At 52.8% G+C, this 14,107-nt stretch overlaps 1 protein-coding gene across 1 annotated transcript in view; it reads right to left on the bottom strand.

Moving 5' to 3' along the window:
- Positions 1-2,678: 2,678 nt before the first annotated feature.
- Positions 2,679-14,107, bottom strand: part of SGSM1 (small G protein signaling modulator 1) — a gene marked incomplete at its 5' end in the record, with an annotated part of 17,704 nt that continues 6,275 nt past the window's right edge. The window contains 13 exons of the mRNA XM_009701848.1: positions 2,679-2,767; positions 3,281-3,448; positions 3,876-3,972; positions 4,264-4,373; positions 4,741-4,823; positions 6,143-6,267; positions 6,470-7,054; positions 7,843-7,914; positions 10,304-10,486; positions 10,971-11,099; positions 11,743-11,888; positions 12,279-12,343; positions 12,969-13,107. Coding sequence (XP_009700150.1) covers positions 2,679-2,767; positions 3,281-3,448; positions 3,876-3,972; positions 4,264-4,373; positions 4,741-4,823; positions 6,143-6,267; positions 6,470-7,054; positions 7,843-7,914; positions 10,304-10,486; positions 10,971-11,099; positions 11,743-11,888; positions 12,279-12,343; positions 12,969-13,107 — 1,991 coding nt within the window. The remainder of the gene's footprint in view (positions 2,768-3,280; positions 3,449-3,875; positions 3,973-4,263; positions 4,374-4,740; positions 4,824-6,142; positions 6,268-6,469; positions 7,055-7,842; positions 7,915-10,303; positions 10,487-10,970; positions 11,100-11,742; positions 11,889-12,278; positions 12,344-12,968; positions 13,108-14,107) is intronic.

The raw sequence follows: 14,107 nt of genomic DNA on the forward strand, positions 1-14,107 counted from the left end.
CCAAAAAATAACCCTACTTGATTCACATATTTTCTCTCTATACTGTATATGTATATATTAGCTATGGACACAATTTTCTGGTAAACATTTACAAGATATTGTAAAGAACATTGAAAAGATAAATCTCCATTTGCATAACAATGCACACTCACATACTTCAGTATACAAGGACACACAGTAATGTACCATCAATAAATAAATACTTTTTTTCCCCCCCCAGAAGTTATTCAAAAAACACTGCTATTGAGCGACCCAAAGACACTCTTCAGTTAATACAGACAGCAAATATTGTGCAGAATTTCTTGGCTGTTTTTGTTTAAAAACCAAGGAAAGAAAATCAGAAGCTTGAAAGATAAAGCGTCAGCGACGTTGCTCGGTAAGTCCGTGTGTAAGTTGACCTATTGGTTCTCGTCCCTCAGCAAGGGGAGGACAGAGCACTTCCCTTCCCCTTCGGAGAAGGTGATGCCGGCCGACCGTTACCTGTCCTAGGGTCTAAAGGGAACAGGAACAGCCTGGTAGGGAGGGCACGAGCTTTTCGCTCTGCTTTGTGGAAAGATGAAAGATTCACACACAAACTGGCAGATCTGAAGCTCAAAATGCCTTCGTTTCCTGCGCTACAACAAACCAAGCACTCTTTGGAGATTTTATGCAGAAAATTGCTTCAAAGAATTTCCTAGATTGTTGGTAGACATTTGCTTCTTGGGATTATGAGAAACGAAAGGCTCCCCGTTGCTCTCACCCCCTGCCGCAGTCCTCTTCCCCAAAGGGTTCAGTATGCACTACTGCTCCCTGGTTTTTCTGGCTGCAACCTCCGTGCCCCAGGACCGCAGAAAGCCTAGCTGATTTGCTCAGAAACTGCAAACCGCTTCAATCACGCTCTGCAGAACTTTTCTGAAGCGGCAGTTTTCTCTTCTGCAGATTGACATCTATCTTTTTTCTGCAAGCAACATCTGACACATGCCACAAGTAAATACAAAACACAGTCAGCACAGACAGATGTTCCACAGGAGAAGGGAAGGGCCCCTTTTCCCTTCTGGTGAGCAGCACTCCAACAGCAAGAGAAGAGCAGGGCCTTATCTTGCAGAGGGGAGGAGGAGAGCGCACACACATCGCACATTGCATGGAGGGGGAACACAAATTTTTGCAGCAAAAACTTGAGAGAAAGTACCCTTAGAGAGAGCTACAACCCAGCGTCTTCCCTGCTGCTGAAAGCACACGTTCACGGCAGCTTTCTGCGGCCACAACCAAGCCCTCCCTGGCTGACCTAGACCTACCAACAACCCACACCTCTCTTTTTCCTTTATTGTTTTTACCTGAGTTGAAAAATGAATCCAAACCCTCCGTAGCGCAGCCTTAGCATGCCGCAGCAGTTCAGCTCTCAGGCTGGTAGTGCTGGAGAGGCACTTCATGCAGTGTGCTCCAGGGGCTGCAACGCTGGAGGGCCACTGCAGGAAAAGTGACCACAGAAGTGCACCTTCCAAAAAACAAAGACCACTCAGGGACCTTGGGCTGTTTTCCTCTTCACAGGCATGTGTGAAAGAAGCCCCACCAAGACCTAACTGGAGACTTTCAGTGGACTTAGGGGCTTTGCAGCCAGCCCCAGAAGCACACAGAAAACCTGCAGGCACCGAGAGGATTGTTTGCACTGTCTAGCTTTGAGCGGCTGGTCTTTTAATTAACAGAGGAAGAGATGGGCACCTTCGGAGGGAAAGTCAGGACAGTCACCGAAGTCAGGAGCTCTGACTTGCCTTCTGAGGAGCTCTCCCCTAACAGGGGTTGCAGAGGAACGACAGGGAGACCAGACTCCTAACACAAGCAGCTACAGTAAGGCAGGTAAGAAAACCTCAAGTCTAGAGTTCCCAGAGGAGGTTAGGACCAGATTTTCCAGTGTTCAGAGAGCATTACAGAGGCTGGATTTTGAAAGAAAAACCCAATGCTGAATTTGGAGCTTTTCTGAAAAATCCATCCAGAGATAAAACTCTTGTGTGCTCAGATAGTGTGGTAACAATCAACGTAAAAATCCCAGGGAGAGAACAGAGCCCTAAAAAAATACTGAAGGGGATGCTACGCATCAAAGGACAAGATCAAAAGAGGAATTTCTGTGATCAAAGTCCCCCGCTCTGTTACTGGCAGAACCTCTTAATGTTAGTAAGAAACTGAGCACTGGCAGCATCCCTGTATTGCCCAGGCTTGCAGGGCTGGCTGGCTTCCCCGCGCCACAGGGTAACGGCTGTCCAAGGAAGCAGCTTTAGTTCCTTGCAACAAAGGCTGTGGAGCCCGAGTCGGCCCTGAGGAGGGCTGGCAGCTCTGCTCTCCCAGAGCCCCAGCTCTGACCTGGGATGCTGGCAACCGCCTCGGCAGTTGTGGTGGTAACCACGCTTGCTGCCCTTCTGCTGCAGCAAGGCAAGGAAGTGACTGCCTGGGTCCTGCTTCCAAAGCAGTTGTACGCATCTTTGGTTAAGTCACTGAAGAAGGCTGCGAAGATCTGAGCCGGGGCCCCCGGACCTAACACTGAACACAGCGCTTGGAGAGCTAAGGGTACTTCCAGTTTAGACAGCAGCATGTGTCCAACTACCTTATTTCCATAGGTGTGGCACTTCGAGAGAAAGGAGAAGGGGAGGAAGCATTGAAGGTGAGTCCCAGCTCTTTGTCTGCATGCCTCGTCTTCCCCATGTCCTTCATTTGTTCTCAATCAGAGTCTGGACTTTATAGACAAGGTCCCGAGCCAGCTTCAGGATCTGCTTGGTGTTGTGCCGCTCAGCCATTTCTGGAACACAGACAGAAGCAACCCACAAAGACGCTAGACCCGAGCAGCCCGGCATCTCGAGGAGTCCCCCCAGCCTCACAGCCCTCTGCTTCTCAGCCGAGCTCCAGGCAGGAGCTAAAGCTGTGAATTCCTGCCCAAGTCCCCAGGCACCATCCCTCACAGAGACACCAGACTCTGAAGAGTCATCATTAACCAACTCATCTCGGGACGATTACAGCCGGCGGGAAGCACAACCTACACTCACAGCTCCCTGCGAGTGCGGCAAGGTGGGCCTGTTGCCAACGTGGCTTCCCCCAGGCACCACCAGGCCCCCTCAGAGCCTGACTGTTCAGGGGCAAGGGGTCTCTTTACCATCATCTTCCAAGTAGTAGCATCACACAACCATACACCGCTCTGTTTGTTTTAAACATTGACCAGTATAGCCCAGATATGACTGTCTGTAGTCAGACAGACATGTGCTGCCTACATCTGAGCAGCTGCCACAAATTCAGCCCAACAGAACACAAGCTGTACCGTTGAAAAACTTGATGATGTCTGTAAAATCCATGTTGTTCTCCAAGATGATGTCCCGGTACATTTCCACCAAAGCCAGGGCTATGAAGAGCACATAGTGTGCAGAAGAAACATGTGCAGCTGCCCAGATGGTCTCCCAGACGGCGAACACGTCATCATACACCAGCTCTGTTAATAAAGAAAAAAGCCCAGCAGTTACTACACCAGCCACGGGTTTACAATGATCCTGACTCACAGAGTTCACCGCAGCACTGGAAAGGCACACTGGGTGGTTTCTTCCCACAAGAACCTGCTCCAGTTGGAAGCAGTAAGTCAGTTATCTGTAAAGACAAATATTCTGGCCTGCAGCAGGTGGCACAGGCTTTGGGACACGAACCCGGTGGAGGCTCACCAGCAGCTCTGGAACAACAGGTTTTGTATCTAGACAGAAAAGTCAGCCAAAAATCTACCAGGGAAGAGCAAAACAGGAACACATGGTAAAAAGTTAAGTTCAAACAACTGAAGTTGCAGAGTGTACTGAGAAGCGTGGAAGCATGGCAGACCTTGCCTTCCCTCCCCATTTGCTGGTCTCAGCTGCCTCCCTCCCAGCACACACCTCTCTTGAAGTCCAGGAGAAACCATCGGTAGCAGAAGTAGAAATGAGTGTAATCACCATTCTGGTGCATCAGCTCAAAGAGCTCAGAGTCCAGAATCTGTCAAGAAAAGCAAAAAGCAGCTCAGCAGTGCACACCAGAGGCACCAGTCATTCCTCTGCCTGCTTTCCTCCATTCTCACTGCTCTCCCACCACACCATCTTCCACCGAGCTTCTCCCTCCTTTGCGATCCTGGCACACGTTACTCCAGGCTGTCTTCACAGGCCCCTGCTCTCCCTCCTGCTTCCCACCACTGAAAGTTCCCCTCAGCCCCTCCGAGACCCTCGTCCCAAGAACAGCTTTCCCCCTCTGGTTTGAGAGGTTGCTGTCCCTGTGCCAGGACCTCCCTACCTGGATCAGAGATCTCATGTTGGCAAAGTGGGTGTCCATGGCTCCTCCGTGGGGAAAGTTCTGATTCATCCTCTTCATAAGCTCGGTGAAACAGCTGAAAGCCAGAGCCTCTGTGCAGAGAAGACAGACAGTCACTGCCCAGCTGCACGGACACTGCTGCATCTGCACCCACATCACCGCACCCCGCCATCCACCCGCAGCAAGAAGATCCCTCCCTGCTCCACACGCAGTCAGGGACATGCAGCAGGGACTGGCCTTGGAAAGACAGCTCACACTCCAAAAAAAAGTACGTGCTGTCCCCAGGTTGGGCTCCTGGGAGTCAGATAGCATCAAGGATAAATGGGATCCTGCCACCAGCCGCTCCGCACCTCTGAGCACAGGACCCTCCCACTGCAAAGAGCCACCACCAGCCCAGCAGATCCCTGCCGCGTGCTCCCACAAAAGTATGGGGAAAGCGGAGCAAAGCCACCTACTCACCATCATCCAGGATGACCAGGAGAGGGGCTAGCAGGTCACACATCCCCTGCACGTAGCCAATCTCAATGTGTTGCCAGATGTAACTGTGTGAGAGAGCAGGAAAGGTGGCTTGTGAGTCCTTCCCGTGCCACGCACAAGTGCCACAGCCTGCCACCTCGCTTGCCTGTGCCCTGCCTCCGCTCCTGGGACGCTGGCATTTCCTACATGCTGCCACCAACGCACGACAGCAGGCAGGGTAAATCAGACCTGTTTATTCTGTTACATCTATGCTCCTTTCCTTTACAGCTGGCCTGTAAATTATTTAAGTTCCTGTGGTGACTTTCAGGTAAGTCATGCATGGCACAGCCCACAGTGTTGATCCAGGGCTGTGCCATGGCCATTGCATGGAAAAGCAAAATTGGAAAGCACAGCAAAGTGGGGTGGTTGGTCAAAGGGCAGAGATGGAGAGAATTTCTCTCTCATTCTCGCCCTTCCCCCCTCGATTCAGCCTCTCGGCTCTCTCTGCACGATATTGTCTGCTTCGCCTCCCTGGACCCAGTTGTCCTAGGAAGCAACCAGCCCTGCAGAAATATCTTCCCATATTTGGTAGCAAGTCAAAATGTGTTCAGAAAGGACTTGGATCCACTGTTGGCACAAGGGAACAATCTTTTCCATCCTGCCCACTAGTTTTCCAAAATCTGCTATATTGTAGGCCTCATCTCGGCAGAGATCTCCAACTCTGGTTGTCAGATAAAGTGACAGCTCTAATGAAACAGCAGCTTCTCCTCGTATTTACAAGATGAGTAATAATATTTTAGCCTCTGCTGTCCCTGAAGCAGCCGCAGCTGCTGAGCTGGAGCTGGTTTGAATCAGTGAATGTCACACAGCAACCTCTTAGTCATCGGGACTAAGCAAAAAGAATCGGAAAAGCACCCAGGTATTGCCGTCTCCTGGGTTCTTGGGTAGGCACTAACCACTCGGTCGCTTCAGGCACTTCCTCATTAGCACTACAGCTCTGCAGGCCGATCCTCATTAAAACATTTTCCAGACGTATGCCAGAAAGCAGGTGGACTGCACTGGGTTCAGACTGCGAGGCAGCATGCCTGGGCAGCCCCAGGGAGCCCGCTGCTTTGGCCAACAACCCAGACACACGGCAGTCACAGGGCAGAGCAGCACAAGGCAGGATGGCTGGGCTCCTCCGTCTGGTGACCGTGAGGTCCTTGGAGCTGTGGCCCCAGTTCTGGGATGATGATGAGGGGAATTGGAGGAGGAAGTCAAGGAGGTGAAACTCGGTAACCAGAACAAAGTTTCAGGCTCCAGCCTCAAGGTGAATTCAGGGAAACCAACCATCAGTGCCAGGAGCCTGCTCCCGTGGTAGGGAGGGCTGGCAGAGCCCCCCGCCCCTGACCCCCGCAGCCCCCACCTGCACATGATGTTGCGGAGTTTCTCCAGGTTGGCAGGGGTGAAGTACCAGTAGTTGCGGTCACATCGCTGCACGTCCTTCTCAATGCGGTGCAGGTTCACCGTGTACATGTCCAGTAGCTCTGGCTGCCCAAAACAAAAGCAAAGTTGATTTGTTTTCAAATAGAAAGCAAAAAGAAAGTTGCGAGGGCAACAGCAAGACAGGGCAGAGGTTGGGGGGAAGGTGGAGAGCCCCGGTACACACAGCTGCAGGATTAGCATGGGGCAAATGTAGGTAAATAGTGAGGCACCCAGTAACAACCCACTCAGTGAACAAGTCCATACTTACAGAGTAGGTGACACCCGTCAAGGAGACAGCAGATGTTTCACTGTTGGCCAGATCAGCTACAGCCAGAGAATCCAGCTGTGGGTACAAACTCTCCATCTCCGGCTCCTCAGAGAGGTTATCTTCACTCTCCACCAAGCTTTGCTTTTCGGCTTCGCTGTCTGCCCAGCTCTCTACCACAGTCAGGGCCACAGCGTGACAATCACGCAGGACCCCTGCCGAGCTCCCACTCATGGGAACAAAGTCCACGCTTCCACCGGTGGAAAATTCACTTTCCAGGCTGTCTTGGCCCTGAAGCTCCTCCTCCTGCCGGGCACCATCCAGGTCCTGTGGGGCTGGGACGTCGGACCCACCAGCCTTTCCCTGAGAGCTGGCCGAGGATTTGTTGGTTTCCAGGGCACTGTCCTCATTGCTGAAGCTGCGCTCCGAGAACCCCGATGTGATGGAGAAGTTCTGGGAAGAAGGGTGGCCAGAATCAGGGGAACACGTGCCGTTGGGAACCGTCCCGTTGGGGATCTTGCTTTGTTTGACATCTTCTAGCTGAGTATCTGCTTCAGTCTGTTCCACTTCATCCACAGATTCAAACACCTGCAAAGCAGGAGCAGAGAGCCACGTGAGAGTGAGCAAACCCCCTGCATTCAGCAAACTGTTGGGAACATGGGCATTCTGCATGCAGCTCTTGGGGACATAAAGCCCACTTTTCCAACAGTGGGGAGGGAGGAAGATCTGCTCTGCATGTTCAAGGCTTATACAAGCAACCAGTGGAAGAAAGCTCAGAGGACTTGAGGGCATTTTAATTTACTAGTGCTGCGCCTGGCTGTGTATCCCACATCTTTGCTATAGAGACAGACAACTTCAGCCTGAGCATCTAGCTCTCTGTCCCATTTTAACCAGACTCTTGGAGGAATTTATGGGCACAGACCTCAGCCTTTAGGTTCCCCTGCCTGGATTTGGCAGGTGAGCGCTTGCTCATTTGCACAACTCACAGCCCACAGTCCTTGCTCCAAAGGACTACGCATTACTCAGCATAATATATCGGGCAGAACGTCATTTAAACAGGTTGGTTAAACACATGGTTACAAACAGACGGAGCAGCCAAGGGCCCTCAAGTGTGAAGGCCACGTAGGGGTTGGTCCTTCAAGCCTGGGCAGAGCAGGCCGGTGGATATTAAAAATGGTCAAGCAGGGTGCAGTTCTGACCTTAGTGGCTCCAGAGGCAGGTTTGTAAGTCGTTTACCTCCTCCAACTACCACTTCTGTTTGCCAGAAATCCTTACAGTTATCGACTAGCGATCAGCTTGAGCCAGGGCTGAGAGCCGTATGCTGTTGGGTGGTCGGTGTCTGAACGAGGAAGAGGGGACAAAGCGCTGCTGCTCACCTGCGTGCTGGAGCTGGAGTCGCTCTGCAGCCGGGCGTGATTCTGTCGGCCAGAGCTGCAGCTCTGCGAAGACTGCAAGAGCGAAGGAAAAGGTCAGTGAAAAGGCAAAGAGAGCGGTGTCTGGAGTGGGAGGAGGCTCACGCCACACCATCAGAGGTGGGCACATCTGCATGTAAAGAACAAGCAGAAAATGCATTCAATAAATTCTCATATTTGACCCATGAAAGACGTTTACTTCACATCAACTCTGCCGTGCAGATTTGTCACACAGCGTAGCACCCTGCCTCAGCCTGCCACTGACATTTACGGCTGGGGGAGATGGATGACAAAAAACAAAGACGGGCCAGTCCAGTTGTTCAAGCACTGTATGTTTGGGTCTGAAAGGAACTGCTTTCTTCTGGCCTACAGAGAGGTCATGCTGTCTCCCTGGAGTGCAAATTTCTACAAATCTCTGTCCTAATTTGGCAGCAATGCAGCTCACCCCATCGTAGTTTACATAAACGATGAAGTCACAGGCTATAAAACAATCCCTCCAAGCATATTAATGTTTTTTCCTTTTCTTAAAGGACAAATATTGATGTTTTAAGCCAGAGTCAGTCCAGGCAGCCCCTCTAAAAGTCAACAGCACCCTTTTCTGGCTTCCAGCTGAAGCACAGAAGGAAGCATCAGGCTTTGCAGCGACCAGTTTAGTGCTCTGCCTCGTGGATTCCCTCCGAGCAACTAGTCCACACTCAAGAGGGAGTCCTCCCTGCTATCTGAGCCATCCCTGCGCCAGGTTTATCGTAGAGCAGGAGCCCGCGGCTGCTCAGGCTGCACGCACGTTGGGACGTACAGAGGGCTGCAATGACATCGCTCACAAACAACAGGGTTTTAAGAAAACACGGCACTTTCAAACGGCAGCAGGAGTTGTCCCCACCCTAGTATTGTGGGTGTTTGCGGGGCAGGGCTCTGATGGAGAGAGGAAGGGCGACAGTTTTCCTCCATTACCATGGGAGCGTTTTCTAACAGGAAATTTCAGGTTGAGATGGGAAAAGGGTGGACCTTTGCGTGTATTCGCTCTGCCAGCTCCCCTCCTGGTGCATGTTCCCAGAACCGGCAGACGTGGATACAAAAGAACCACAGCGGAGATGTCGTGGGGATGGGAAATGATTGAAATGATTCCCAGGACTTCAGCAATGCCGACTGTGCAGCTCACCTCTGCTCATCCCCTGCGAGAGTTTTGTCATCCAGCTCTTTCACACAGACCCTGGTTCGGACTTGCCTTCCCTGCATCTCTCCCCGTCTGTACGTGCACATTGCCCGCATGGTTGGGGCTGAGCTCATCTCTTTCCCAAAGCATCCACACAAACCCCCCAGAGGAAACCAGGCGAAGCCCTCCAGTGCCGCAGCTACCGGGCCCTTTTCAGCTTGGCCTCTGTTTGCTTCTGGTGCGGCAGCACGAGGTCAGATAACCCAGCACCTCAAAAGGCTGTTCTCCTCCAACGACAAAACCCACAAGGACACACCGCCTGGACTCTGTTCCCAGAACTGCCTTTCCTTTAACAGGCTTTTCCCTCCACACCCTTTGGTTTGGGCTGTGCTAAAAGCCAGTCCCATGGAGCTGCGTGCTGGGGCCCAGCTCTGTCCCACCATGGCACGGTGTGCCGAGGCTGCCCTGAGCCCTGCAGGCTCCCTTCACAGCCAGCCCTAGAGCCACCCCGCTCCTCCTGCCCACAGGCAGTGGGCCCAGGCCTCCTCTGTGCTCAGCAGCTGATGGAAAAGGGAGCCAAGAAGCCCACTGACCTGTTTCACAGCCCCTCAGTGCCAGAAACATGGTCCTCCTCCCTTCCCCTACTTCAACACCGACCTCCATGGAGCTAATCCTGATGTGTACCAGGAGGGCAAACCGGGTAATGAGTATCTCTTGTTCTCCAGAAATACCCACAAGGAACATTTCACAGGACTGGTGAGAGTGTCTGGAGTTGGACATGCGGCTCCACAAATGAGTTCTGGGGTTCTGGCTGACCCGCTGCCCTCTGCCAGGACCCCCTGCCCTCTCCCTGCTGCCCTTGGCTTTCAGGCCCTCTGTGTCCAACACCCCGACTCGTGGGTCACGGATACAGAGCTGTTCAGTGCTGCTGTGGATACTGCAGCTGCAAGAACCAAAGCAAATTTGTTAGACCTCTGATACATCACTCAGGCTGCAGACTGAAACCTCTCGGGGACAGCGCAGTACCACACAGTATGGAAACGGGGGTCACACTGCGGGAGATGCCTGCTCCTACTGCTGAACACAGAGCAGACGAAAGGAAACAGGAAAGAAAGCTCCAACTCTGACTTGCACAGATTACAGTGAGCAACAGAGGCAGGCAGAGGTCAGGGAAGGGGGGTGAGCAAGAACTGTGTCTCCATCCTGCCCTGTAGCACAGGCCAACACGGAGCCTGCGTGGGTACAGCCCTCCCCAAGCCCCCGCAACCTCACCTCATTGCTGATCGTCGAGTCCCTGTGCATCATTCTCTGAATGTGGGAATCCAGACTGGCCCCAGAGGAGCACTTGGCCAGAGCTGCTGCGTGCGATTCCTTCTCCCGCTGCCGGACGATGGCCTCGCAGCCCAGCCACTCCGCCATGGTGTGCTCGTAGCAGGTGCGGATCTGGTCGTCAGCCTGCAGCGTTTAGAAAGAGAGGGTTTTCAAATGGCTGTCCTCAGAAGAGCCCAGAAACCAGCATCTCCTGCATCCCCCCAACAGCCCTGCACAGAGAAATGCACACTCCTGTTAACTATGGCTAGATGGGACAAAGTCACCCATCTCCTGCACAGTGCCAGCCAGAGCCTGACCCACAAAACCTCACAAAAATTAGGATAGAAAGATGACCTCCCATCTCCTTCCTGTCTTCCAGAGGTGTGCAGGGCACTGAACATAAGCAACCAGCAGCTGCGCAGGGGAGCGTTGAGGCTAGTTCTATCAATTCCTGCTTATCGGAGTCTTTCTCCCACCTCCTGTCTATAGCCACAGGGCAAAGGGGACACAACGCCCAGTGGGTTCACAGGGTGGATGCTGGCAGACAGACACTTCAAGCTGTGAAATGCCCATGGCACATCAATGCAATACACCAGGGCTGCTGAGGTGGCAGCACACCCATACCAACCTCTCTCCTTTCTGCTTCGGTCATCCCAAACTGATAATGGCCCAAAAGGAAGGGCCAGACAGCCTTCCTGATCTCGTGCTGGATCCCACCATAGTAGATCAGCCGCAGCAGCTCCTGGTCCTCATAACTCTGTGGGAAGAGCTCCAAGTCAGTGCACAGATGCAGCCAAGTCCTCAGCCCATCAGCTGGCAGACGCAAGGGCAACCCCAGCCTGGCTGTGCCACCTTTTAGCACCCAGAGTGCTGCCCAGACACTGACCACCCACAAACTCGCTGCTCATTCATTGCAGATGATCTCTCAGATCTCTGCTTGAGCTTAAGTAGAGCCAGAGGCCCCTGCAGGTGGACATTTTGAGAAACACTGGCTCACCACAGTCAGAAAGTGGCCCACCAAAGTCACTCAAGGTCACTGCTGTGCCTCTGAGCCCCGGCAGCACGTCAGGACCACGGCACTGGTCACAGCTCTCCAGCTATCCTGCTGTAACCACGTGCCAGGACTCCCCTCAAGACCCCAGTACTCAGGGTGACAGACGCTGCTGCAGGTAGGCTCTGAATAGAAGTACGTTCAGGAGAGCAGCTTTCGTTCCCCAGCTTCCATGCGTCGCGTATTAGGAGCTCTGGGCTCTGCGCAGCCGGGGGCAGGCTGTCTGACTTCTCTTCTCAGGGAATTTCTCAGTGCGCTTTACCTTATCATGGTATAACCGCTTAAGTGAAGCTGCCCTGGATACCCCAAGCCCACCACAACTGGCATGTCCCAAAAGTACCGGCCTTACCGTGCTGTCCTGCAGGTATCTCTGCCAAATGTCCACAGTCAGTCCCGCGCTGGCGTTGCAGGGCACATCAGGAGACACGATGTTGTGGTTAACCAGCGCAGAGAGGTGGGTTCGCACCGTGGAGAGGTGTCTGCAGTAGGCCAGCCCTGCATCAGGCAGAAGCAAACATTCAGCTGCAGAACTCAGGGAGCCATGAGGATGAAGTGCAGGAGAAAGCTCTGATGAATCTGGTCCCTGAAGGAGACCCTCTGAAACCACGCCCAGCCTAAGCAGCAAAAGCGGGAGTTTACTGGGACAGGTCAGTATCTCATCGTCTTGTATCACTAGCACTGCTGCTTGCTGGGCTGAAGTCCGAGGATCAGAGTTCAGATGTTTGCTCCCAATCCTGAGCATGTGCACATAGGGCCCTGCATGCAACAGGCTGGTCCCAGCACCCTCGGCCACTGCCCTGCTGCCTCAGCACCACCCCTACCCCACAGCCCTTACCCCTTGCCGATCACACATCTCAAGGCATCATGGATGTGACAAGTACTCACAGCCGTAGAAGGCCCGGGAGAGGATTTGGTACTTCATATTGTCACACAAAAGCTTCAGCGGAGCTCTGCCAATAAAAACATATCACGTGTGAGGAGAGGAAATCAGAATCATGGCAAGGTTTGGGTTGGAAGGGACCTTTAAGGGTCATCTAGTCCAATCCCCTCGCAATGACCAGGGACATCTTCAACTCGATCAGCTTGCTCAGGGCCCCATCCAGCCTGTCCTTGAATGTTTCCAGAGATGGGGCATCTACCACCTCTCTGGGCAACCTGTGCCAGTGTTTCACCACTCTCACTGTGAAAAATTTGTTTCTTATATCTGGTTTAAATCTATCTTCAAATGCTTCCACGCATTCCTTCAGCCCCTGCTTTGACCTGACTGTTCCAACTTTGCCTTCAGAAGTGCACCACAGGACCTCTGCTCAGCTTGAGCACGGCAATTCTTGCTGCCAGGACATAGCCACAGAGCAGCCGAGACATCCCAGACGAGGGGACAAGCCTCACTTCAGCCTGGACACATCCCACTGGCCCCTGCAAATGATCCCTGCACAACCGAGCTGAGCGTAAGGCTGGAGACATCACTTGCACCACAAATTGCTCTAGTCCAGCCATCCAGCTGGGCTTTCACCTGTAACCCTTGTTTTATTTTACCTGTATTTCTCAAAGCAAGCAGCAGGAGAGCCGTCATACCTCTCGTGGCTGCAGCCGTTGGATGGCCCACCGTCGGAGGAGCCACTCTGAGAACAGGAGGAGCAGGAGGACTTGCGGGTGCTGGGTTGCCACATGGGAGGAAGGCCAGCACCCGGCGTGTCCATCAGGTCCTGGGGCACTGTAAGAGGGCAGAGAAAGGAGCATCAGCTACCGTCTGGCACTGCCCCTGGCATCGGGTGAGCCACAGGAGGTCAACAGAGAGGAGAGTTTTGATTAACAAATGCAGCATCCATCCCACACTCTTCCCAAGGAGAATCCAGCCACCAGGTCGGGCCCACACCAGGTAATCACAGCACCAGCACTGGTGAGCTCAGAAGAAAGGAAAGGCAGCAAAGAGCATTGACGAGAGAGAGCGAGAGAACCATCTCCTGATTAACTACAGCACCTTCAGCAAGCTAATCTTAAACTGCTGAGTGCCGACCAAGGCAGAAAACCAACACCCAACCCAGAGAGACTCGAGAGAAGGGGCTGCAACAGACTGTCACACAGATGAGAAAAAACATGATTGAAACCAACTGTTCTCCCAGGAAGAGTGGATCACTGGAAGGGAAAAGCCCCCATCTCTCAAACATTAGGATCCCATCCAAGATTCAGGGAAAGAAGGGAGCATCCAAATCACAAGACAGGAGACAAAGACTTTGATGAAGAGGTGGAGAGGGACAGCAGAAACAGGTAGCTCTCCATGTTGTCACTTGCTAAATCCCTGCTTAAATGCGAAAGTGCTATTGCAACGGCCTCAGATCCTGCTCAGGTACCGCCCCGCAAACCAGCCAGGCGCAGGGCCAGTGCAAGGGGAGCGTGCAGCCCCCAGCGCTGAGCCGTCCCCACGATGAGCAGCTTGGCTGCTGGCCTGGCCTGGTACGGCCCCTGCCCTTCGGTCTTGGGCCTCCCTAGGAAAAGGCCATCACGATGAAGGTGAATTGTGCGATGCAAAAAAAGATTAATGAAGAATAATCCTATTTACTCCTCCTTGGAAATGAACTCATGGTAGAAATTCCATCTTCCAGCTGGGAGAGGGCTTCCTCACTTGCCCTTGGTCTTACCGACTCTCCCCGTCTGTGATACTGAATAACTGATACTGGCAAGAAAGATGTTGAAATATTCCTATCAAAGCCTAT

Source organism: Cariama cristata, unplaced genomic scaffold, assembly GCF_000690535.1.
Source record: "Cariama cristata isolate BGI_N322 unplaced genomic scaffold, ASM69053v1 scaffold40496, whole genome shotgun sequence".
Lineage (NCBI taxonomy): Eukaryota > Metazoa > Chordata > Aves > Cariamiformes > Cariamidae > Cariama > Cariama cristata.